The following is a 24173-nucleotide window of genomic DNA, read 5'->3' on the forward strand; positions in this document are numbered from 1 at the left end:
GTGGAATAAGTATTAGCATAATTTTAAAATGAAACTTGTATCTAACTAATGAAACTTTGACATATCTTATTTTACAATGAAATCGCGATCCAAAATGTCTTGTCATGTTTACTATAGGGGTTTTCGGAACGGAAACTGTGATCGTATTATTGTATCTGTGATCTTGTCGTTCGGAAAGCAAACCGGTTAAAATCAAATTTGTTTAGGAATTTTAATCATACGTTCTGATCCTTTCTACCCGACACAATAGTGGAATAAATGGATCAGCTGTTTTATCCCTTTATCTAACCTTAAAATTTAAACAATTCATTGGTTCGTTCAGTGTTTAGTGCATGATCAACATGGTAAACAACAATAAATTTGCCCATTTTAATATATTATAGCTGTAAAAATCCATGTTTTGTTTCGTGTTAGATCGTAAATTAACTCAATAAAAATGAGTGATTTTGATATTAGCGTAATTAGATATTTCCTTAGAATTGGAAACAGCTGTTAGTAATTCATCTGATCACAGTTCATAGTTTCCGAAAATCCCTCGTAAGTTCGTTGCATGATGGCATGATTTAAAAAAACTCGAGGACCTATTGGCTCCTCTGTCAAAAATGAGTGCTTACTTTTGAATCGGCGAATAAACACCGGTTTTTAAACCTTTCCTAGTTTTGTGCAATGAAGAAAACTCGTGAACTATCTATCTGTCTCTGTCCGTTCTTTTCATAATTGTGTTGTGTTTTGAGATTTGTTATTTGTTGACAGTGTTGACACTGTTGACAGTTTATTGTGTTGCTAAGCTAATCATATTATGTTTATACATTTATTTTATTTGATTTGCAGTTAGAAGTGGAAAATGGTTACCAAAAATTCAAATTCTATTTTTCTAGATGTCGATTCTAGCATTGTGGAAAATAATCTTCGTATAGCCGTAAGCGCTAATAAAGATTAGGTTGTTAATTAATTTAGTAAGGTTAAGTATTTGTTTTAGAGTGATTCCAATGAAGATGAATTAAGTCAATTAATTGGAAATGCAACTCCTAACTATCCTTCTAAGGTGGTGAAGCCCTTTCCAGGTAAGCAAATTATTTATTATTATTACTTACATACACTGAAGTCTGCATCAGCATATATATTTTGTTTGTGGTTTAGTACTGATGCTTAGTACTGTCTTGTTTTATAGTATACAGTATACCTTTGCCGTAGTTTATAGATTTATGTGTTTAAATGTTTATAACAAGATTAATAATCGTTTCCTGAGAAAATATTTCGTAATATTTATATAGTATCATTATGAATAATATTAGGAAAAAATTTTTTATCGTACAAAAGGCGTTGAAAATATGAAATATTTATTTTGACATGAAAGGGGAAGATATAACTAGATTTTTCTGTTTCTGTGAAATATTTATTTTATAACTCATATGCCGGAAGATCAATAAATGTAAGTAAGATATTTTATTTACGAAACTGTAACACATTATTTTCTATATTGCTTCCCATATTTCTGCAGATCACTTTCCTTGATTAGGTATGTTTAACTACAGAAGTAAATTTATAATGATAAGATATGATCCTCATGAATTTTATGAAATTTGTTTCTCATACCACAGGTTGTTGAAGGAAAGATTTTCACTGAGTGAAAATTGAGCATTTGGACATTGCAAGTTGTGCAACATTTTATTATTAAACATTTCATTTGTTGATTTTGCTGTATAACGTAGTATTAAATTTTTTTGATATAGTCATAGTACCATGTAACCTTGCCCGTATAATTATTCTTTCAAAACAAATTACTCCACTTTCCAGTGAACGAGATAATAAACGTTACGAATCAAATTATAAGCTGGTTAATAAACATATGCTTCATTATAATGCATTGGTATGTATATAATTTTTGATAAGATATACACGTGAACTAGCTACTAAAAATTATATAATTTAATGAACATATTACTATAAAGATGCCATTAGGAAGATTAAATTTTTTTCTATTTTGTTTACTTATCATTCATTGCATATCAGATGTACTTGTTACAAAAATTAGTACGTTTCTTATCACACAGACACTACAGTGGGTAGAAAATAGGTTAAATAGAAGAAGGTGTCTCATAATAATATTTGTTTGTCAAGAATATAAGAATAGCATGGAAAAAATTTGATCTATATTCATCGCCATAATTCATTATTGCATTAAACCATGTTCTCGAGTTTAAACATTCTTGCGTGGATAAAATGCTACTCAAAACACTTATACAATAAATAACTATTAATTGTCTACATATGAAAAATGCAAAATATTTAATTAGAAGTACCTACTTAAGGAACCAATATGTCAATCATATCAGTATGTTACCGAGTACTTAATCAAACATAAAGTCACTTTTAGCATGTTTCGAATAAACTGTAACTCCACTTGATACAGGAATTGTTGGATTTATAAATAAATTTCATTGATGTGACAAATACAATAGGCAAGTAATAATTTTATTATTATAACCATATTAACAACAATACACATAATTTGAAGATCACTGTCAACGTGTAAAAATCATCTTTGTCCTTGTTGAGAATAAAAATAAATAAGTGGTTATTATATTATATTATCGTATTATAATAATGTTGTGACGTAACTAAAACACTTACCTTAATTCCACTTACAATAAGTAGCAGTAGGTGTTCGAGTTAAATTCGGATTTACTTATTATTAAAAGTCTGTCAAACACCAAAACTTTTTTCGTCTAGCATTATGTGAAAATGAATCGTATTGACCCTAAAAGTATGACCGAAAGCAAGAAAAATACTAATTTTGATAATTTTCGGACAGTTTGAGCATTTTTGAAACAAAATTATCTAAAGTACATGCTTCGGTATATCTTATGATCAAGATAATCTAAGTTGAATTAATTGTTTTTTTTTTATTGCACTATTCTCTTATTATAAGACTATACCGAGCTTGTGGTCGACATTTGTTGTTGAATATGTAACTTAACCATATAGGTAATAGATGATACATGTTGCTTGTTAAAGTTCCACAAACAAAAAATAATAGTACAAGGGCATTTACAGTCACAAACAAAACAGTTACTTACAATGTACAACAAACATGTTTCCCTTAGACCCACCCACACTCCTCATAATCGCCTGTTCATTTATTACAGGAATAATAAATGCACGGTGAAACCGATCGAAAAAATTGTATTTTGCAAAATTCCAAGCAAAATAGTCACTTTTTTTAAACTGTCTGAACCTAATACATACATCATACATAGGACATTGCTTCTGCCATAGTTCCGCAACGCTACTAGCTAACCCTGGGAGTGATCTAGCTAACACTGAAAAAACAGGGAGGTTGGCATTCTTCTGCAGTTGCGGAAGGATATATCGTTGACTGCTTATCAAATAAGATTCACATTTCCCAAAAAATCCTGACAAACCCAAAGCAACAGTTTAGTGCTAGAGAAAATACAACTAAAGTATTAAATATTTCCGACCAAATAAATGAAGTACCAGTTAATTTGCACAATTCCAATGAACCAAATGAATATTTTTTTATATTTTTACTTTTTTTTTTTGGTTTTGTCTAATGTTAGACGAACAGCAGTTGTGCTCATTTTCTGCCCTTGTGACACAATGTACTATAATAAATCTACGGATTCCTTCAATAATCCATAGAGCAATATTTGTTGTTTTCTTTAGAATAATTACATGGCATGTGGCATAGATAACTTGATTATTTGATGTTACAAACTTCAAGTATTTTTATCTCCAGTGAATATTTCTACTTACTAGATAATTTTACCAAGAATTGTTTTTTAAAATAAATGCTCCACATGTGATAACAGTTTTACAAGGATGAATTTCACTAATATCAAAAAATGATTCATAAATCAATATACATACTTATTTTTATTGGTTTTATTTAATTTATTTTACTTAAATTTGCCGTTTAGTTATTTGATTAGGACAAAACGAAGATATAGGTAAAAAGTAAATAAAGATCAGAGTACCTATTCTTTGCATAAAATGATGTAGGTTGAAACATGTTTCGGTAGTTGCTGGTGCGTATGACTTGACTGGCTGACATGGTTTGACCAGAAATTAATTTTACTGGTTGTAATTTTTCACTTGTGTTGATTGACTTAAAGATTAAATTTTTAATTACTATTGAATAGCGATAAAAAAATTTCAAAGAAAATATTACATTCGATATTAAATAAGGGGCTGCTGCCCGGTGATGAACTATTTTATTACCAATGATATCGAGGAAAAGGTGCGAAAAAGCATACGAATTTTTCGATGAACGGTACGAAAAGAAAAAAGTAGTGGTAGTAATTAAAAATGGTCTGTTAGCTTAATCAGCTGAAAAAGTATGTTTTAAATTTTCAAAACAAGAAATACATTGATAGCAATTTTCGAAATTAATTTAATTATTAAGGAAAAAATCAAGGGAATATAAAGACGGTATTTTCTATAATTTCTAGTCGTTGCATTAAAAATTTGAATGAGAAACGTTCCTTGCAAATTATTATTATTATTATTATTATTATTATTATTATTATTATTATTATTATTATTATTATTATTATTATTATTATTATTATTATAAGGTTATATAAAAAATTCTATTCAGAATAAAATAAACACACAGCAAATAAAATTCAATTTTAATGTACAAAATAATCAAAACCAACCTGAACTTCCAGAAACGAAACCAATATTATTGAGAGCACATAGTATAATTTCTAAATTGATCAGACTTATAATAATTGTCCTTTGCACTTTCCACATAATGTTAATAACAAAAAATTTATATTTCCGATATAAACTTATGACCAATAAATATTCTGTTTTGTCCTTGAAACTTGATGCTCGCCCTGTAAAGCCTATTTTTTGTAATAAGGACAATTTGTTGAGATTAGTAACCCTGCTTTGTTGTGTTACAAACTACAAGTATATAACAAAAGTTAGCAATTTGTCCATCGGCGGCTGGTTTGTGATTACAATAAAGGATGTAAATAAATTGGTAACATTCCATTCGACACTTATCTTTTAATAATGTGACGCATTGTTATATCATCGATGACTTTGGTTATTATTATCAGGCAGATAGTGTGAAGTGAGCTTTTCAAACGCCTGTTAAAAGTTAAATATTAAATTATAAAATTGAGAAATAATGCGTTTACCGAGTAATAATAAAAGATAAGATAAATATCTTCAGTATTCAGCCTTTTGTACTCGAGGGCTCACAAATTTTTTGCTTCGGTTTTTTAATGTTTTAAAAATATTTCTTCACAGTTCTTAAATTAAAACTATATGCAACCATTAGTTTTTTTAAATGCTAATGATATAATGATGTTGGAAGATATCTCATCCTATTAATTTTAAGAAAATGTGTTAGTGATATTTTGATATTTTATTGCCTACTACAGTAGTCAAAAAAGTAATTGATATTAAAAATATTCCAAATTTTTGGGTGATTTTCAAAGAGCTGTAACTGAAGTTTCTAGTTTTTGTATTTGGAGTTTAAAGTTTTTTAGTGTCAGCAGTTTTTGAGTACCTAATCACAAGAAAATCAATGAAAAATTTTTTTTACAATAAGTAACGTTTTAATGACGTTTAAATATAGATTATTGCTAAAAAAACATCTTCAACTTAAAAAAATGAATAAAAAGTGAAAAATTACTTTCTACATTGAATTTTAGCAAAAACGACAAATTTAAACATTCCGGGCAATAGGAAAAAAAATTACAGCGCTTTGAAACTATTAGGGTTTCTTTAGGACATTTTGAGGTTGAAAAGTCATAATCAATGTTCTTAGTTTATCCAGCAAAGTTATGTCAAGTTATTCAAATATCCCTAATTATGCAATTTTTTAACTTTTTTCCACCCAACTCCGAAAATATTTTTTTTTATCAAAAACCTATAATTTCCACTTGTAGAGAATATTTTGCAATTTTGAAAACCCTCCTTGGATTTTCTGTACGATCATTATTTCCCGAGTAATTGATTGTCGAAATCAAAAATCACTTTTTCGCTTTGATCGACGATAACTCATCGTACAGGGCTCCGGAACCGCTCAAATTGAAGGGAATTAAATTATCTAAAATAGCTTTATCGTGAAATTACCAAAAAAAAATTATTGAAGTTCATAGACCTTTTTAAAAACAAGCAAAAATTTGAAGAATTTTTTCGATGGTTTTCTTATGATTACTCAAAAACCGCTAACTAAAAAATCTTAAACACCAGATCCGAAAACTAGAAATCTGAAGCTTCAATTTCCTATTTTTTTTATTTTCTTTACGGCTATTTCCCTCCAAGTTACAGCTCTGAAAATCACCCAAAAATTTGGATTTTTTTGAAATATCCCTTAATTTTTGTGACTAGTGAATTTTAATTATAATAATTTATATTTTAATAGTGGAAAATAACAAAATAAAGTTTTGCCAAAATATAAAAAAATTCAAAATTTATTTGTAAAATTATTTTTTTATTTTGTCTGATTATATGTAAATTCATTTTCTATATGGAACCTATCGCGACTTTTTCCATACTATCGTACTATAATGTATATTTTTCCTAGCCTATATTTAACTGTGAGTATTCTTATACATTTAAAAGAAAATATGGTTATTATCGTCATCTTCATCGTCATAACCGTAATTATCTAATACATCGTTTTCTCTTTCTATGATTCTATATCTTTATTTTGTCTTGATATTTGGATATCTTTTTATAATTTTTATTTTATTTATCATTTTTTAAATTTGATAGTATATTTTAATTTGATATTGACACTTTCGAGGATATTTATTATTAAAGTAAAACTTGTGATTGTAGTATAGAAAATAAATGCTTCGATAATAATGAAACTTCTAATTTGGGACTAGCTTTTAATAATGTAACGCATTTATGCATGACTTATGCATTTGTTATCAAGAAGATAAAAGGTGGCGTCAGCTTTCCGAGCACGAATTTGTTAAAAGATAAAATTGGAAGATATTAGGATTAAATCTACATATACGAGTATATTAAATTATTTCGATTGTAACTTTTTAAACATTTACATAACAAGACATTTAAGTGTTTTATCTTTCTTATTACCAATTTCTTTTATTTTTTCGCCTTTTATTTTTTAAAAGTTTATTATATACTAGGGCTTGATTTATTTTCGCAGAAGCTTACTAATATAATAATGAAGCGGTTGATACTAAAGCGAAACTTGCAAATTTATTTGATTTTGTCTTTCTGACGCACCATATGCGCCTAAAGTATGGAATAAATTCAGTAAAAACGAAGCACATTTTTTTTTGGGGAAAAATCCTCGAACAGGTCGATTTTTAATTTAAAAAATACATATTTTAGCATAAAAGGCGATTTTCAACCGTCATTTTGTTTTGGAGTAATGACGTCATGGACATTTTTAAATAGCAACCCCCTATTTTTTTTCTTGATTCTGAAAGATCGTTTCATTGTCAATCCGACAGTATTAAAATGTTGCCATCTTACATAGGAAAGTTTTCGAGTAAATGACGATTGAATGAAGAAATTCCCATATTTCAAAATGAACAGTTTCTAGGCTTGTGAAAAAGTTTATTATTAATCTTTTTTTAATATTCAAGTGCTCCATATTTTGCAATAACAAATTTCATTTTCATTAAATAAAATTTGTACTCTTTTATTCAACATTTAAAAAACAATAAATCGCAGACCCACCAAACCCTATCATCTCATTGTAATCGATGAAAATGTGTCTTTCTAAAAATGTTAAAATGAACAGGGCGGTCCATTTAAAAAAACTGCCGACAACGCCGTATCTCTAAAAATAAAGTAGATGTTGAAAATTAAAGTACGTCATTGAAAAGAATAAAAATACTGCAGAAACATTTATTTTGTTAAGGGTATTTTTTAATCAAACTTATGGTTGACCCTGTACACAGGTATTCCGACACTTTGCACAATTGATGACAATTTAATATTAATGGTTAATTTACAATATTTATATAAAAAAATTGTAGTTAAAATTTAATAACCTTGACACATGTTCCTGGTTACGACACGACTTCCGGTAATGTCAGTTATTTTTGTATGGAAGCAGATTTCATCTTTTCATAATAGTAGTTTAGACTAGTCATATTTCCAGTGACATGAAGATTTTGCGAATTTGAAATAAAACATTTTTTATATTGTTTTTTATTCCTTTAATATTTTGGGGGATTTTGGATTTTGTTTATTACCTTTAGGTATATTTCTCCTGTGACTTGATTTATAATCTGTTGGACAATAAACATATTATTATTAACTATTCGTAGATAGGGTAGCGTTAGTTATAAAACTAATGATATGTACTAGTATAAAAATTGATGAACTCATCCTCTTTCAGTTTTTTAAACTTAATCCAGTTATTGCATTTTTAATACTTAAATGAGAGGAATGCATCGAATTGTATCTAAATAGTTATAGGTATATCATATAAATATAGCTTTGCAAAATATATCAAAACGTTCACGAAATATTTGTTTTACAGTCATTGTGTACAAATTGTAAACTTTCATTCATATCTTAAACACGCATTTTCCCTTCAGTATGATAAATAGCTATTTTAAGTCTGTTTTCCTTACAGTTATTGTTCTCAGTGTTTGCAGTTTTTAGAGGGATCTGAGCAAAAGTAAATACAACGTCAAGTCTCGTGCATATATTTACATAAAAAATGTACGAATGCGCAAATCTAGGGGATCAAGTACTTTGTAGTAATTTACGATTTTTTTCGCGTGTATTTTGAATTGTAATCGCCCACTTTTATTCAATATTTTAAGAAATTAATGAATAAAGGTAAATAATGCTTAAACATTTTACTGATCTATTGAAATTGAAAGAATATATATAGATTGAAGGTACATAATGATTTTGAATCATTTTTGTTTGTTCTTTAAGGAGAAAAGTCGTATAAATTTAAGTCAATATAACAATGTTAAAATATTAGAATCACTCTGTCAATAGATAAAATTGCGACCTTGGAATTAATTTGACATCAGCATATCCACAAAATGTTTTCCAAGCTTTAGAACAGTGAAAAAGTGATTATGTATAATAGAAAAGTAATTCCAAAACAAACAAATTATATAAAAGTTCATGCATAACATGAGTTTTTGTGATGCGCAATTAACTATGACAAATGCATTTTAAGTATTTTCATATAATAAAAACTTAAAATATATTGAAACTTGATATAATTCACTTAACCACAGGTTAAGATATATTTTTTTATATAAAACGTCTATTTATATGCCTTCAAAATATATGAAACGGCTACTGAATTACATACCCTGACCAAAAATAGTTTTTTTCGTTAACAAAATTTTATGCAATCTAAAGGAAGATATACTGTCCTGCAACTTTAATACTCTTGTGACATTTGGGATCATCAATTTATTTACCATATTCTCTCGATTAGTGTTAGCAGTGTTTGCTAAATAGTTCTGATATTGCGTAATTTAAACCAATTGAATCGAGTGCACACAATCGTTCAATTAAATTTCATTTCATTTTAATTCTGCATTCATGGGTGTTTATAAATTGTAATTTTTTGTTCCAAGAAAATCAAGATCGTGGGGATTAACTGAGTTAAATATCAGAGATAAAAATTGAAATAGAAAGATGATTTGGCAATAAATTTGGAAGTAATTTCTAAAAGATTTTTGTTTTAATATTGCCTTCTACAAACTGCAAAGTTATCGTATCTGCTGGTAAATAATAAATACACAGCTCTGTAAAGACAATAAGAATAATTAAGTAAGTTGGTATCGTATAACCTTATAAAATTTACGATCAACAATCAAGTTACGTATGTAAATGAAAACACAGAAATTGTTATTATAAAGTGTGGACCATTTTGGTGATGCATGTTGGTGCTTATCTTGAAAACTACATATAAGAGATAGAAAAATGGTTAGATGGGGAAAATTTCAGACAATTCTGTTGCTAACTTAACGGCGCTTGCAGACCGGTCTAGCTCTTCAGGTTTTTTAGTTATTTCGAAAAAAAGTAAATGTGGCGTTTTCAAAAATCGTCTGTAACTTTTTCGTTTAGAGGAATTTTTAAAATTTAAGAACAGAAAAGTGTGAAAATCACAGCAAGTTGTTTCAGGGGATTTCACTATATATCGCTAGATTTTCATTGCGACGTTTCGGCTGCGAGAAACCATCCTCAACTGTCTTTTTTCTTATGGACGCCATATTGAATTTTAAGCTGGGCAAATAGATAAATTATTTGGCGTTTTAATGACATAATATTGGTAAGAAACATTTTTAAAAACTGTTGAAAGATACTCAAGTTACGTAAACAAAAACATTCCCATCCTTAGATACTAATGCCTACTTTTAATGTGTTTATATTTCTCAAGCCCAACGGCCCTTGTTCATAAATTAAAATGCTTATAAACATACGGAGGTATATTGTAGCACTAAGCTTAAGAGAGAATTTTAGTTTTTAATCTGATTTGATACAGAATAGATGTGCTATCTGAATAAGTGAATAAACAATATCTTTTAATTATTAGTGTTTTAGTTCTACCCATAATCCCAATAAAAACAACCTCAAAAATCAACGTTTTGATATTTTTAATGTCTGGCAACACCGCATAATTTTTCAAAATTATTTTTATAAAAGCTTATCATTCATGTCGTGGCGTTGAGTGAAAAAAATACGCTTAGCGTTATTCCAATGAAGAAAAATGTGATCCCACTAAACACGAAACGTAAATGAAACGTTGCAAATGAGATGTTTTACTGAACATTTGAAACATTAACTAGAAACGTTTCTGTTTCATTACAGAAATGGAGCACTTGAAAACTTATTTAGTGAAACATAGCCGAAACATTACAATTGAAGACAGTTTGAAACATTACTCGAAACATTCCCTTTCGATCTCGGAAACATAACAGACGAACAACCCTTTGCTATTTTTGCTTATCTTATGGAACATTCGGCATTAGTTAAATTTTGCTCTCAATCCCCAATCCTTCTCAAGCGTTAGTTCATTTGCCTTTGTTATATAAAGACATAATTAGAAAAAAAAATGTGGTAGCATATTTATAACACAAGTCTAGAAAAAATGTATGTTCGTGACTTGCGTAGACTGCGCGTAACAGCCCGAGTTTATTTGTTTCCCGTGTGTCGTTTCAATTCGTATTATGTTAGGTTAGGTTTGCGGTTTGTCAGTTTGCTTGGTTTCGTTGTTATTCATCTTTACTTTGACGCTATTTTATGTGATAATTTGTAGTGTGTGCAGTTGTGGTTATTGTAAGGTGCATATAAAATAATGAATATTGATGCAAAATGTTTAAAACGATATGTGTAGAGATTTCCAATTTTGCGTCACATCTACCTAAATATAGTTATACCCACTACCTATTACAGACAAGAGGACAAGGGACAAGAACTAAGAAAATGGAACAACAACTATACGTTTCGATATAATTTGAAGAGCAACTACTTAGTCAGTGAGAACTATTTGAAATATGGATGAATCAAGTGAAATAGACGTCATTTATTTTATATTTTGTACAAATGTTTATATTTGTTTATGTGTATAGGCATGCTTAAATAAAAGAGTTTAGGTATACCTACAGATATTTACTTTGTCAAGATATCATTTTGTATCCTTATTTCTGCTGTATAATTTATTATTATTAAAAGGATATATGTAATATTGACCATGCGTAGAAGAAATTATAACTTTATATTATTTTTCAGTAATGTTATTTGTTTTTCATGTACCTACCATTTTAAGATTCATAATCATAACTAACTTTTTCTAATTATCAGTTCGTCATTGTTACCATATTCATGAAGGTCTCAACATTAGAAAATTTCCATTTCAGAAGCGTATTTGAACTATATAAAATGTGTAGCTTTTTTTTAATGCTTCTGATATTGTTTTGTGATATTTTTATTTGTACGATGAATGGCAAAATTCGTAATCCATATTAGAAACTTTTTTCAGTGGCTTCTCAAAAAGAAAGAAATTCTTAGTAAAAGTTGCCGCATCCCCAAACTAGAAGAGCATATTTATTTTTTTTAATATACAATGTAACTTTTTTTAGTTCGAATTAAGTCATTCACAATACAAATAAAAATATCACAAAGGAGTATTAGAGATATTTAAAAAAATACTCACACTATTTATACTATTTCAAAAACGCTTTTGAAATGAAAATGATCTAAAGTTGAGAGCATTATGAGAACAATATGGTAATAAAATTATTATGTTACTCAAACATTTCTGAAAATATACTGAAACGTAAAACAAAAATATCGAGGGCATAAATGGAACATAAAAAGAATGTTACTGAAACCAATTTTTTGAAACGTTTCATTGGAAACGTATTTTGGGGAGGACATCTTGGGCTTCTAGAACGTTACCAGAACGTTGCATGGATTTTTTATGAAACGTTTAAAGAAAAATGGAAACGTTTCTGAAACATGTCAGAAACTGAAAAATGTTTAGTGGGATATGTTGGAATGCTTTATTAAAAATATAGAAAAGCAACTGTGGCTTTAATAAACAATATTGGAAATAATCCCGAAAGACAACCACCAATTAAACGGTATTTTTCTAAACTTATGACAAATTTGAGAATTTTTTAAAGATTTGAAAAGCCACATGCTAAAAGCTGTTTTACATACAATAATTTATTGAACAATAAATTGAACAAGTTGACCTTCAGTTTATTTTATGAAGTATAAAACAAAAATTGGAGTACAATTTATTGACTAATTTTATTGGCCAATTTTAAGGATATCTATATAATAGTTACATTTTGTATTTTTTTTAAATGCCAACACAATTATGATGATTTGAGTTTGAGTTGACGAACAATGAAATTGTTGTGTGTAAAACAGCTTTAAGCTGTATAAGAAAAAGAGTACCTACCGACTAAAATTAACTAATCCTTTTACTGAAAATAATAAATAATAATAATAAGTACTTACATATATATATTTTCCGGAAATGAACATAAACTACCAATTTGTTTGCGGTTGAAAGAAACCCTATTTGAACATAAAATGAACACAAAATAAATGTACAATTTTTTTTAGGGTTCTGCGTCAAAACTAAGGAACTTCACAACGCAACAAAGGTGTTCGTGAACATATGCAAAACCGACGCCATACCGCCGCCTAAGGATGTAAACGAAAACGAGCTTTTAGACATCATCTCGTCCGACACGCCCGGAGATTTTAGGGTGCCCATGAGCATCGGTGAAATTCGCGTAGAGAAGGACAAGAAGGGAGAAGAAGCGAAGGTCTGCGACATAGCTATCCATCCGGACTTCTTCCGGAAGGTGGAAGAAATCGAGGCTTTCAAGAACTTTTTCCTAACGATCGTCTTTCATGGATTAGAAGATAAGTACGACTTGATGTGTCACGATGAAAAGATTATCCTGAAGAATCGTAAAGCCTTCGGCACTCTGCAGATGCACAGGATTCAACAAAGGGAAATTGATGAAAAAATGGGGAGATCTAGCGAAAAGTCGGTTTTGGATGAGATTACAGGTAATAATGAAGGAAGCCAGAAGAAGGTGGTGATTGAAACGCTGTCGTCTTCTCAAAGTTTGACTAGGGAACCGGAATATAGGCTGTACAAGAGGAAAGATCGACAGAATTGTTTAATAGGGGAGTTTAAGCTGCCTGACGTTGTAAGTACTTAAATCTTTAAATGTTTTGAAAGGAAAAAAAAAACGATTTGATCTACAATTTTTATTAAATAAACAGTAAAGTAAAAGAGAATACCTTGCCAAAAATATATTTATTTTTAATTTTCCAACTAATGTTAAATAATAAGCACCTAAATTTCTCAATATATTCTCTCATGACTATAATTTGTCTAGACTTTCTACACTCTATTTTTTCATGTACTTTAATCATCTAATAAGTGCAAATCGGGACTTTTTGGCACACCCAGTGTAACATGTAATTACAAAAATTTGATACGAAACTTATTTTAGTTCCGGAAATTGGGGTTGTTAGGTCTCTTCGAATCGCTTCAAACTGAAGTTAGAATTGTTAGTTCAAATCTGCAATTTGAAGCTATTCGAGGGACCTAACAAGCCCAGTTTCCGGAACTAAAATAAATTTCCCCATTTCGGAGATATCGGCAGTAGGAGTATTAAATGGCACACCCTGTATATTTGATTTTTCACGTTTTTTGACAAAAAACTGCCAAAATCTCAATGAAGATGTTCCTATGAAAAATTTTTAAATAAAGTCTAGTTTATGTGAAAATTAATGTTTTGCAGCCAAATAATGATCAATTTATTTGTTAAATAACAAAAGTGAATTAGAGAAAAGAAAATTGCGGAAAATTCTTGGAAAATCTTCTGAATATTTTATAGATTTTTGTGGACGTCCATTTCTTTGGAATTTTTTTGCGACAGCGATGAAGCAGTTTTACATAAGAAACTATAAAAAAGGTTGTTTTTTATTTATAAATATATATTGATATATTTTTTTTATATCTTTGCTCCAGAAAATTCCTCTCCTGTTGTCATCTTTAAATTTTCAATTTCATCACAAATTTCAAAGAATACAGATTTTTCTGAAAAATATTAAAATGTGCATAATTAATTCGTAATATATACCCTCGAAAATCTATAAAATGATGCGTTTGATGCCCATAAATATTCAAACCTCGGAAAACTGTAAATATAAGATTTTCCAAGAATTTTCCGCAATTTTCTTTTCTCTAATTCACTTCTGTTATTTAAAAATGAATTGACCATTATTTTGGCTCTAAAATATTAATTTCAACATAATCTGTACTTCATTTAAGAAATACACGGGAAAACTATTGGGAAAACTTAATTTTTTCATAGGAGCAATTTTGTAGGAAATTTAATTTTGAACAACTTTTATTTGAAACTTGTATCGAAAAAATGCATCTTCATTGAGATATAGGTAGTTTTATGTCAAAAAACGCAAAAAATCATACATATAGAGGGCGATTCAGAATTTATCCAAAAAAAAATTTGGATGTACAGAGGACTCTTACAAATACAATTTTGTAAAGAAAAAATCAAAAACGGCAGTTCGAAAATGATTTAAAAATACATTTTTGCACGGCACTGTAAACTGGTCCACTGTAAAACCTGACCTTGCCCAATGCGACCGATATGGCGGCAAAGTGTGATAAAAACGGACAAAAACTTTTGCAGGGAAAGAAATAAATAGAATTTTATAACACCTATTTTATATCAGTAAATTCAACTGCTCTTGCCGTTATTGTTATTATTAATTAATAAAATTAATTTGTGTTTTTAAATAATAAAATATGAGTTCTACGAATTAACACAAATGTCTGGCTTCACCATAAATTTAAACGATATCCATCAACTCCGAATTGCTATATACGCAAGCCATTTTTTTCACTAACTACTAAAAAACTATTGTAAACATCACAAGTAACAGGTAAACACTATCGCAACAACGATTATAAAATCGGATTTCAGTATTCGGAATCGCTGAGCCCATGTGGCCTCTTCAGCGTTGATTGTCCAAGCTCATCGGTAACGTGGCTTGTAAGCATTTATGAAGGCTCTATATAAGCAACCAAAAGACGATAACTAGATCACTCTCTAATCAAGCGACAACTAGGAACTGATGACATTTTAACGCCTCAACTGCTACCAGTCGACAATTTGCAGAATGTTGCCAGATCGAGACTCGAGTTACACATAATGTACAACTTGTATATATTTTTTAAACGCCTAGAAATAATCTATGAACTTATAGGATCCTGTAGTGAAAATATTTGTAATCACTTTAATAATTTGGCATTCAAAATAACTGTGTACAATCGAAAATTAAATCTGTAGCACTAAATGACATCACAGTGCGTCTTGATCACATGACGAAATTTAGATTTTGACATAATTTTGCAGATTATAATTTGTGGATTGCCTATTAAAAACATTACAGATGTTTCTTTTTAAGCCATATACGTGGGTCATACAATCTTAACGCAACGGTAGTTTTTCGGTAGAATTACCTAAATTTATTATGGACTGTAGGCGTCAAATATTTTTGTTCCGGCAGATTTCTGCTAGAGAGCTGACCTTAGACCTGGGAGAGGATAGGATACTATTGGAATCAAGCGCTAAGGGATACCTCTTGGACATCTTCATTCCTTACATCGTGAAACAAAAGAACTGTACATCCACTTTCGACAGGACCGCAAAGGTAAGCGTGGAGGGTATACAAAATGAAAATCGAAACAATTAAAACGTCTTTATATTATGTATATTTTTTTTAGATATTAACAGTAACAATGCCCCTTGTGGGAGGTTGATTTGTGTGCGAAGCCGTATGTGGGATGTTTTAATAAGAGTGGAAAGATGTAATAGTTACATTAAATATATTTGTACTAAACGTTATAGATAATAAATGTTAGAAGTTATGGTATAGTTTGTTTAATACTAAACTGTACACCTAAATTAAAATATCACAAACTTTTTATTACCGACTTTCTAAATGTGAAGAACCTCGACAGAATGGAATATCGTCCAAAAAGGAAAATGTGAATGCAATTTGATTTTTGATATTGGCGATATAAAAATTGAAAATTTAAAAAAATATTTTATAAAACTAAAAAAATATTTTTTTAACAAAATATTTGGTGATACGTGCAAATGCCCTTCTATAAATCTAAATTTATTTATGTCCACCTTTTTGCTTACTATTCGAATTTGCAACTTATTTTCAGTGTAAAAAATTTATCGCAATCGTTTTTTTAAATTGTTTTTTTTTTACAGAATTGTAAGTTATCACTAATGTGATGCATCGGCAGTTTTTATTTAAAAAAGTAAGTGTGTCTGCTTTTTCATGTTAAAAAAATAAAATTCACAAATACTTGTGGAAATCCAGTAGGACTACTTTATTTCTTATACCGGGTGTTTCAGAGTTGAAGTGACAAAAGCCTAGGGGAGGAGGAGCCTGAGATTCCCCTCAGTAAAATATGGTAAAAAAGTGTCCACAAGTGCTTCGTTTCCAAGATACAGGGTATTAATTTTTTTTCAAATTTAGTTTTTGAAAAAAAAACGCTTTAGCCGATTTGAATGAAATTTTTACGGTTTATTGAAACAATTGTCATACATCAACTGAACCAATTAGATTTGATCCAGAATTTTGAGGAGCATACCCAGCGAGCAAGTCGCTAGGTACGCTGAGTTTTTTCATAGGCTGTAGTTTTTTGCGGTTTTTATTTAATATTCAGCTAAACCCATTAAAAATAGTACATTTGTGTCTTTCGACTTCATTTTCGAGAATTTTCTACGAAAAAAACGACTTGCTCGCTGGGTACGCTCCTGAAAATTCTGGATCAAACCTAAATTGGTCCAGTTGCGGTACAATAATTGTTTCAATAAACCCTAAAAAATTCATTGAAATCGGCTAAGGCGTTTTTTCAAAAACTCAATTGTAAAAAAAAAATCAACACCCTGTATCTTGGAACCGAAGCACTTGCGGACCCATGCTCATATGAACTTTTCTACATATTTTGCTAAGAAAAATCTCCCCTGCACTTTTGTCATTTCAACTCTGAAACACCTGGTATTTAGAGCCCTGAAAGCTCATTAATTGGCAACTATCGATTTCCCATTGCCTGCTAAGACTTTTCAGAAAAACGTGTTCGGGATATTTTTATTTAAAAAAAATTAACATTGTTTGACGTCCCCCAAAATAGTTGTCTACCAAATTCAAAGAAAAATATCTGCTGGTTATTTTTCCATACATAAATAAATGAAAGTTTGTGGTATACATCTAGGATGCCATGAAAACAGAAACAGTTGGATGGAGTAACAAACAAACGTATTAAATTAGACGATCGACATATTTACAGTAAAAAAAGTTAAATATATGAACTGCAAACAGTGATTAATAACAGTCATGATAATTTTTATGTTAATGACAACTTTCGTGTTTAATAATTTTGAAATTTGGCACACAGCGTTTGTTAGTCTAGTCCTATAGTGTTTTGTTTCTTATTTTCATGGCATCCTAGATGTGTACCAGAGTTTTATTTTGCAACTATTTTAGGAGATGTAGAAAATTCTTGGTGTTATTTTTTTTAATAAAAAATATCCCTAACATGTTCCTCTGAAAAACGCACCCACAAAAAATCATAGCCCAACCGTAAAAAAAATGATTCCACAAGCCAGACACGTCGTATATTAAATAATGATGTGATTCAAACTTTGGCTCTACAGGGGTAATCAAAATGCTTAGCCAAATTTTAGTAAACAAATTCTACATTCCATTGGGTCAAAAATGCTGTTTTTCGAGACAGGGTTTGAGGGAAATTCAATTTTTTTAAATCAACAGATGAAGCGATTTCGTTTAAATTTGGCGTGCATCTTTAATTTTTTTAAATCAAAAAATAAAGCATTTCTGGTAACTTTGTTTTGATAATTGTGCCACTTAAGTTCGTTCAAACATTTTAGTTACTCCCTACATAAAAAACTAATGACTATTATTTTGAGACACAGATGGATCATTTTTGTTGTCTAGTTCTACTCGATAGATTTGAAAGAGAGATATTTTAAAAGACAGCAGGGTGTAATTTTGACAGAAACTATCAAAAGCATGTTTTAAAAGTAGTCTCGGAAAATTGACGTATTAAAACGCTTCAAAGGCAACTAGTTGAAAAAGTTCTACTTGATATGCATTACAAATTTGATTATAATTGTTTCATTTGTCACAACATAATGGAACTGGAAGCTACGTTTTCTTTAAATAAAACACATTAAAAGAATGATTAAACTGGTAGAAATAAACAAAAAGTTCTCCATTTACAAAAAAAATTAAAAAAATATTCCTATTTTTTATTTAATGCAAAATTTTAGTAAATTTCATCACATTGTTTTTTCTATAATGGTATTTACCTTTCATCAAAAACTCAAAAAAAAAAATAAAAAATAAATAAAAGAATTATATTTCTTACTCATAAATAATAGCAAATACTAAAAGGAAACAACATTATCAGATTTCCGTGAAAAAAGTTGGCCTCTCGATTCTCAAATACCTAAACAGCTGAGGTAGCAGATAAAGCGTATTAAACCCGATCATCGCGCAATACACGTACTTGCAACCTAACTCGACGATAGTCTTGTGCTTGTTCTGCAGGGTGTTTTCGGATTTTTTCAGCACGTCCACATCTTCTTTCAAAAGAGCGCAGAGGAAATGATACGTGGCGCTTTTGCACACGATCCTCGTTAATATAACACAGGCGAAACCGAGTATCGTACGCAGAACCATGCAACCTAGCATCGTGTACGAGGGCCACATTATCACGTAAGGCGCTGTCAGCTCGGAGGGTGTCATCAGACCGGTTTGGTAATTCAGCCAAGCCCCTATATGAATGCCGACGCAGACAGATAGGATCATGGTCGTATCTCCCCTAAAAATTGAAGTGCGGATAGTACATATAAAAATAATATTTTTTGAAACTCAAAAATCCAAAACCATAAAAAAACTTGCTTTGAGGGGGACAATTTTTATGCAATTATGTTGAACAGTGTTGTAATATGCTCGAAAAAATTTCCATGAAGCACAAACGAGATTAAATAAATAAATATATATAAACAAGGACCTGAACCTGAAATTAAAAAACGTGCGACAACAAAGCATTAAACACGTAATAGTGTTATTACTAGAATACCTCACCATATTTTGGTCCTTCAAGCCGGATGTGCAAAAACAAACGTGATTGGAGCGATGGACCATAAACGTAGACATTTAATGCTTTGTTGTGGATGAAATTCGAAAAAATTCGGAATACTACAATTTCTAAAGAGAACGTTTGCACAATGGTCTTTTTCGTGCATGAGTATTTGCCCATAATAGTTCAAGCATTATAGAGAAATGCTTACAGAAATTATTACCTGGACAAAAAAAATATGACCGTATAGAAAATTAAATTTTAAATTGAGTTTCTTGTTCTTTAAACTCCATCCAAAATGGCGACCATGGTTAAAAAAATTCGCAAAGTTGCAAAAAACGTTTTTTCTAAAATAACTAGAAAAATATAGCACCGATTGAAAAATTTTAAATGAGAAAGTTGTAGGTTTTAAAAAGATCTATCTTCTGATTATTTGTAAGTATCGATTGCTTTGTTACTTTTCGAGATGTACCAAAAAAAAACGTTAAAAATAAACTTGCTATTTACTGTAAGCATAGCCCGCGGCAAGCCAAAAAAGTACGTTTTTGAAAAATTTAAAAATATTAATTATTTTTCGATATATCGATTTTTTGAAAAAAAAGGCGCTCTCGAAAATTGGCTACATCTTCTCAGCGGATAACCCTGCAGTGACGTTTTTCAGTTTTTTTTCTTCGTAAAGAGTTATATTATCAAGCTGTTAAAAAAGTTGACGATTTTATTAATTTTAAGGATCAAAAATTGGCTATTTTTAACGTTTTTTTCGATATATCTCGAAAAGTAACAAAGCAATCAATACTTACAAAAAATCAGTCGATAGATCTTTTTAAAACCTACAACTTTCTCATTTAAAATTTTTCGATCGGTGCTATATTTTTTTAGTTATTTTAGAAAAACCGTTCTTTGCAACTTTGCGATTTTTTTTAACCATGTTCGCCATTTTGTATCGAGTTTAAAGAACAGGAAACTCAATTTAAAATTTAATTTTCTATACGGTCATATTTTTTTTGTCCAGGTAATAATTTCCGCAAATTTAACGTTGATCCTTGACAGGATACTTAGACTATAACCAATGTTTTCGCCTTTACAACACTGATCTTGATAGTTTTAAATGGGAACTAGTTAATATGTTGTACACTACTGCTAACTTTCTTTGGCATACTACCAACTCCTTTCGCAATCATTGTAAAAAATTTCTTACCTCGTTGGGGTCCATTTGCCACTATTTGGATAATAAACGATCATAAGTATAGATGAAACGAGTAGTAAAAACGGAGCCGTTGGGATTGTAAGAAAATAATCGTCTAACTGATCAACCAAGGGCACTAATGGAAACATGATGACCACAGCCAATGCTAATCCTGCGATAATGTCCTAAAAATATTTTTACTTGTATCGTTTTTCACGAAAAATGATATTTTGGATCGTAAATCAACAAATTTTAAGTTCTTTTGACAAATATCAGCTATAGATGTATTGAAATGGAATTTTTATTTTAAATTTTATTATACACAAATTTGTTTAATCAGTATTTAAAAGAAATTAAATATAAGCTAATCAGCACAGAGGCAAGAAACGTGATACTTAAATCGTTTTCCATGTACATGCAATCCTTATCTATTTGATAAAGTATCAAAAGCAAGCCTAATTGCTCCCAGTTATCTACATATATGATTCAAATATAAAAATATCCAGCTCACCAAAACGGTATGCATTCCAAGATATAATCGACTAATACATATTACTGTACACCACAAGATCGCAATGCACAGTCCTAGCGGTACGTTATACTGGTATCTATTCATTGTATATAAGAGAACGGAAAATGGAATGGAAACGCCCACCATGGCATGTGTAGAAGGCATGCCGTATTCTAGAGCCCATTTATTTTGTAAACGAACTACCGGTGGTCCTGGTCGAGGCCATCGGATTATGTCTTTAATTCCCTGTCCTAAAATATGAGGAGATTCAGTTATAGGTAACGTATTTCGGATCCAGAATTGTCGCATGTCTGTTACTCATCCAGTTGTATCTAAACAAAAACTAAGAGTTCCGAGGTGAAATTACAGCAAATACAAAAAACTAGAAAATTAAATAAATGAGCAACTTACCTACGTACATAACAATAGCCCAAACTAGCACCACTCTTCTTCCTACAGCCCCATCGATGTTCCAGAACCAGAAAGGTATAAATGCTGAGTAAAAAGTCTCGTCTCCTAGTGCTGTTCCAAATATAAATAAATAATACCAATATTTATTTGTTAAAATGTACTCCTTACTGTGACCGCTAGACATTTTATGTAAATCACTATTAACATTTGTGTCAATGAAATTTGTTTTAACACCAAAGAAATTTTGAATTTTAGCTACTAATTGTGGTTCTTTCAAGTAATCCATTATTTAATTATTTCTAAAATAGGTTAATGTGTAAAAAATAATAATGGCACTAATTTATTAACCTATAAATTAACTTTATTTTTCCATTTTTTTACTGCTTCTCTGTTGATAATTTACTCTAATTGACACAAAATGCAACCAGCACACAAATCACTTCAAATTAATCCAAAATAATAGATTATGATCCAAACATCATAAAACATAAAACGCATATTCGACATCAAACCAGTCAATGAACTCTTCGGACACTAGTTCGTGCACGTTTTTTATTCCCAAATAGAATCAATCTAATCTTTTGTCTTTACTCGGGGTAGTTTGAAAACTAAGTATGTGCACAAATATTTGGAAAAACTATTAATATAAATCAGGTTAGGTTAGGTATGATGTATAATACCTAAATAATCATACTGTCAAAAAACTCGTTTCTTTAAATTGGACTGTAAACCGTCAACTCGTGATAAATAAATATTATACGCGCCTTAGGGGCTGAGTTTTTGTCTACTCTATATGAAAAACTAGCTGAGTTCATGACAACTTCACACAGAATCGATTAAGTCATGTACTTTTATTTCATCATTTTATTCATTTTGATGCGCTCTAGCAACTGCGAATAGTACTATTCAAATAATTCATATATGTAATAATAAAAGTCCACACTGGTATATGCCAATTCATCCATCATTTTAGAACATAAATGAAAAATTTTGTTATAATTATGTTAAAACCCATTTCTATTAAGGAAATTAGAAAATGAATATGTTTTCTTATAATAAAGTATACTGGTTATTTTAAACTACTCTTTTTTTTACCTGAAATGATTTGTTAATAAGTATGATGGGTTAGTTTGTTTTTATGCAAAATTTAAGTTATTTTTTTAATAGTTAAATTTATAAATAGATTTTCTTTCATACTGTTCAATAGTGAACCATTTTTTGAATAATTTTTGGACAAAAAATGGAACTTTAATGTTCTAGGACGATAAAGTAAAAGTTCTAGTACTTCAAAGAAATTTCTATGGTAACCCACGTATTACCATAGTATAAATAAATACTATTTGATTTTTAAAATAGTCTTAAAAATTGTATGTACCATGGACGAAAAGAAGCTTTAGAGTACTCGTATATTTTTACGGCCTTGACTACGCTTCTGCCGTAAAAATTTACTTGTACCTTAAAGCTTCACTTTTCGTCCTAGATTAATCAAAATTGTCAAAATCGAATTTACCGCTCAAAGTAGCGTCATCTTTTATTGAATAGCTTCAGTAACAGATCAGGAGTAATTGTCTACGCTAAATGCGAAACTTTGGATCACATTCACCTAAGGCGCTGCTATCAACTGTGTGTAAAAATGCTGAGTAATCAGTTTCTATTCTAGAGGGTGTTCTGTGCAAGACTGTAAGTTTACTGTCATGGATACTAGATAAGGAGCACGAACTCATACGGAAAAATTGACAAAATTTGTCCAAGAAATGGCAGAAGTTGGGGTGGCGCTAGTGTTTCATATGACCCAAATGAATGTAGCTTCATAAATACGAGTGAAGTAAGCAAACTAATTTTATTTTATTTATACTGAGTTTAGCCTAGATAAATGATACTATAGATAGGAAACTTGAACAGATTTCGTGGTCATTAACAGCGCTAACTGTTGACACTTTCTCCAACTTCTATTGCTTTCCTTTTCTAGGAATTATCGGTAATACAGTGAGTTAAATTACCTGTAGCCAGTAAAAGATGCAAGCGCCATCTAGTTGTACGCTCTACAACTATATACCTACCTACTCAATATTTGTTTTAGGTATTCTGCCGCCGCTAAATTTAAAATTACATAACAAATCTCACCCTACACAGATCACTCAGAAATTGATTTTGTAAAATAATTTTCACGTAGATAATTTTTTTTGTCACCATGAGAAAATAAGTACATTTGATAAAAAGCATTAAAATCACTCAAGCATTAAAGACACTTTTAAATGCTCTAATAGTCTTCCTACTTAAAATAAGAAATAATTTTGATACTGTAACTTTTTAAAATGTTTGTTGAAAAAATTTCAAATTTCAGTACATATTTTGAAAAAAAA

General features: G+C 29.9%; 2 protein-coding genes across 5 annotated transcripts in view; one reads left to right on the plus strand and one right to left on the minus strand.

Moving 5' to 3' along the window:
- The window catches only part of LOC108908893 (PIH1 domain-containing protein 1), an 83792-nt gene extending 67348 nt beyond the window's left edge, over window positions 1-16444 (plus strand). For 3 of the 4 annotated variants that reach the window (XM_018713071.2, XM_023454864.1, XM_018713072.2), the window contains 5 exons: window positions 832-919; window positions 980-1064; window positions 13090-13688; window positions 16084-16227; window positions 16301-16444. In XM_018713071.2, coding sequence (XP_018568587.1) covers window positions 845-919; window positions 980-1064; window positions 13090-13688; window positions 16084-16227; window positions 16301-16336 — 939 coding nt within the window. In that variant the 5' untranslated portion in view covers window positions 832-844 and the 3' untranslated portion in view covers window positions 16337-16444. Of the gene's footprint in view, window positions 1-158; window positions 345-831; window positions 920-979; window positions 1065-13089; window positions 13689-16083; window positions 16228-16300 lie in introns of those variants that run through there. The other variant, XM_018713073.2, reaches the window with a different exon arrangement.
- Window positions 16445-18960: 2516 nt separating this feature from the next.
- On the minus strand, window positions 18961-22292 carry LOC108908890 (sphingosine-1-phosphate phosphatase 2-like). The gene is made up of 4 exons (XM_018713067.2): window positions 21811-22292; window positions 21400-21650; window positions 20901-21073; window positions 18961-19441 (listed from the first exon to the last, which is right to left on the minus strand). Exons 1-4 carry the CDS (start codon window positions 22094-22096, stop codon window positions 19024-19026), a joined length of 1128 nt encoding a protein of 375 aa, XP_018568583.1. The 5' UTR covers window positions 22097-22292; the 3' UTR covers window positions 18961-19023.
- Between the last annotated feature and the right edge of the window lie 1881 nt (window positions 22293-24173).

Source organism: Anoplophora glabripennis, unplaced genomic scaffold (genome assembly GCF_000390285.2).
Source record: "Anoplophora glabripennis isolate ALB-LARVAE unplaced genomic scaffold, Agla_2.0 scaffold428, whole genome shotgun sequence".
Classification (NCBI taxonomy): Eukaryota; Metazoa; Arthropoda; class Insecta; order Coleoptera; family Cerambycidae; genus Anoplophora; species Anoplophora glabripennis.

Bases quoted from the DNA above. Each gene is read 5' to 3' on its own strand.
- LOC108908890 (XM_018713067.2), bottom strand. From the start codon at position 22,096: ATGGATTACTTGAAAGAACCACAATTAGTAGCTAAAATTCAAAATTTC. The intron at 21,651-21,810 runs GTAAGTTGCTCA...CTCATATTTTAG, and splicing joins GGCTATTGTTATGTACGTAG to GACAGGGAATTAAAGACATA. The intron at 19,442-20,900 runs GTAAGAAATTTT...TTCAATTTTTAG, and splicing joins GGCAAATGGACCCCAACGAG to GGGAGATACGACCATGATCC.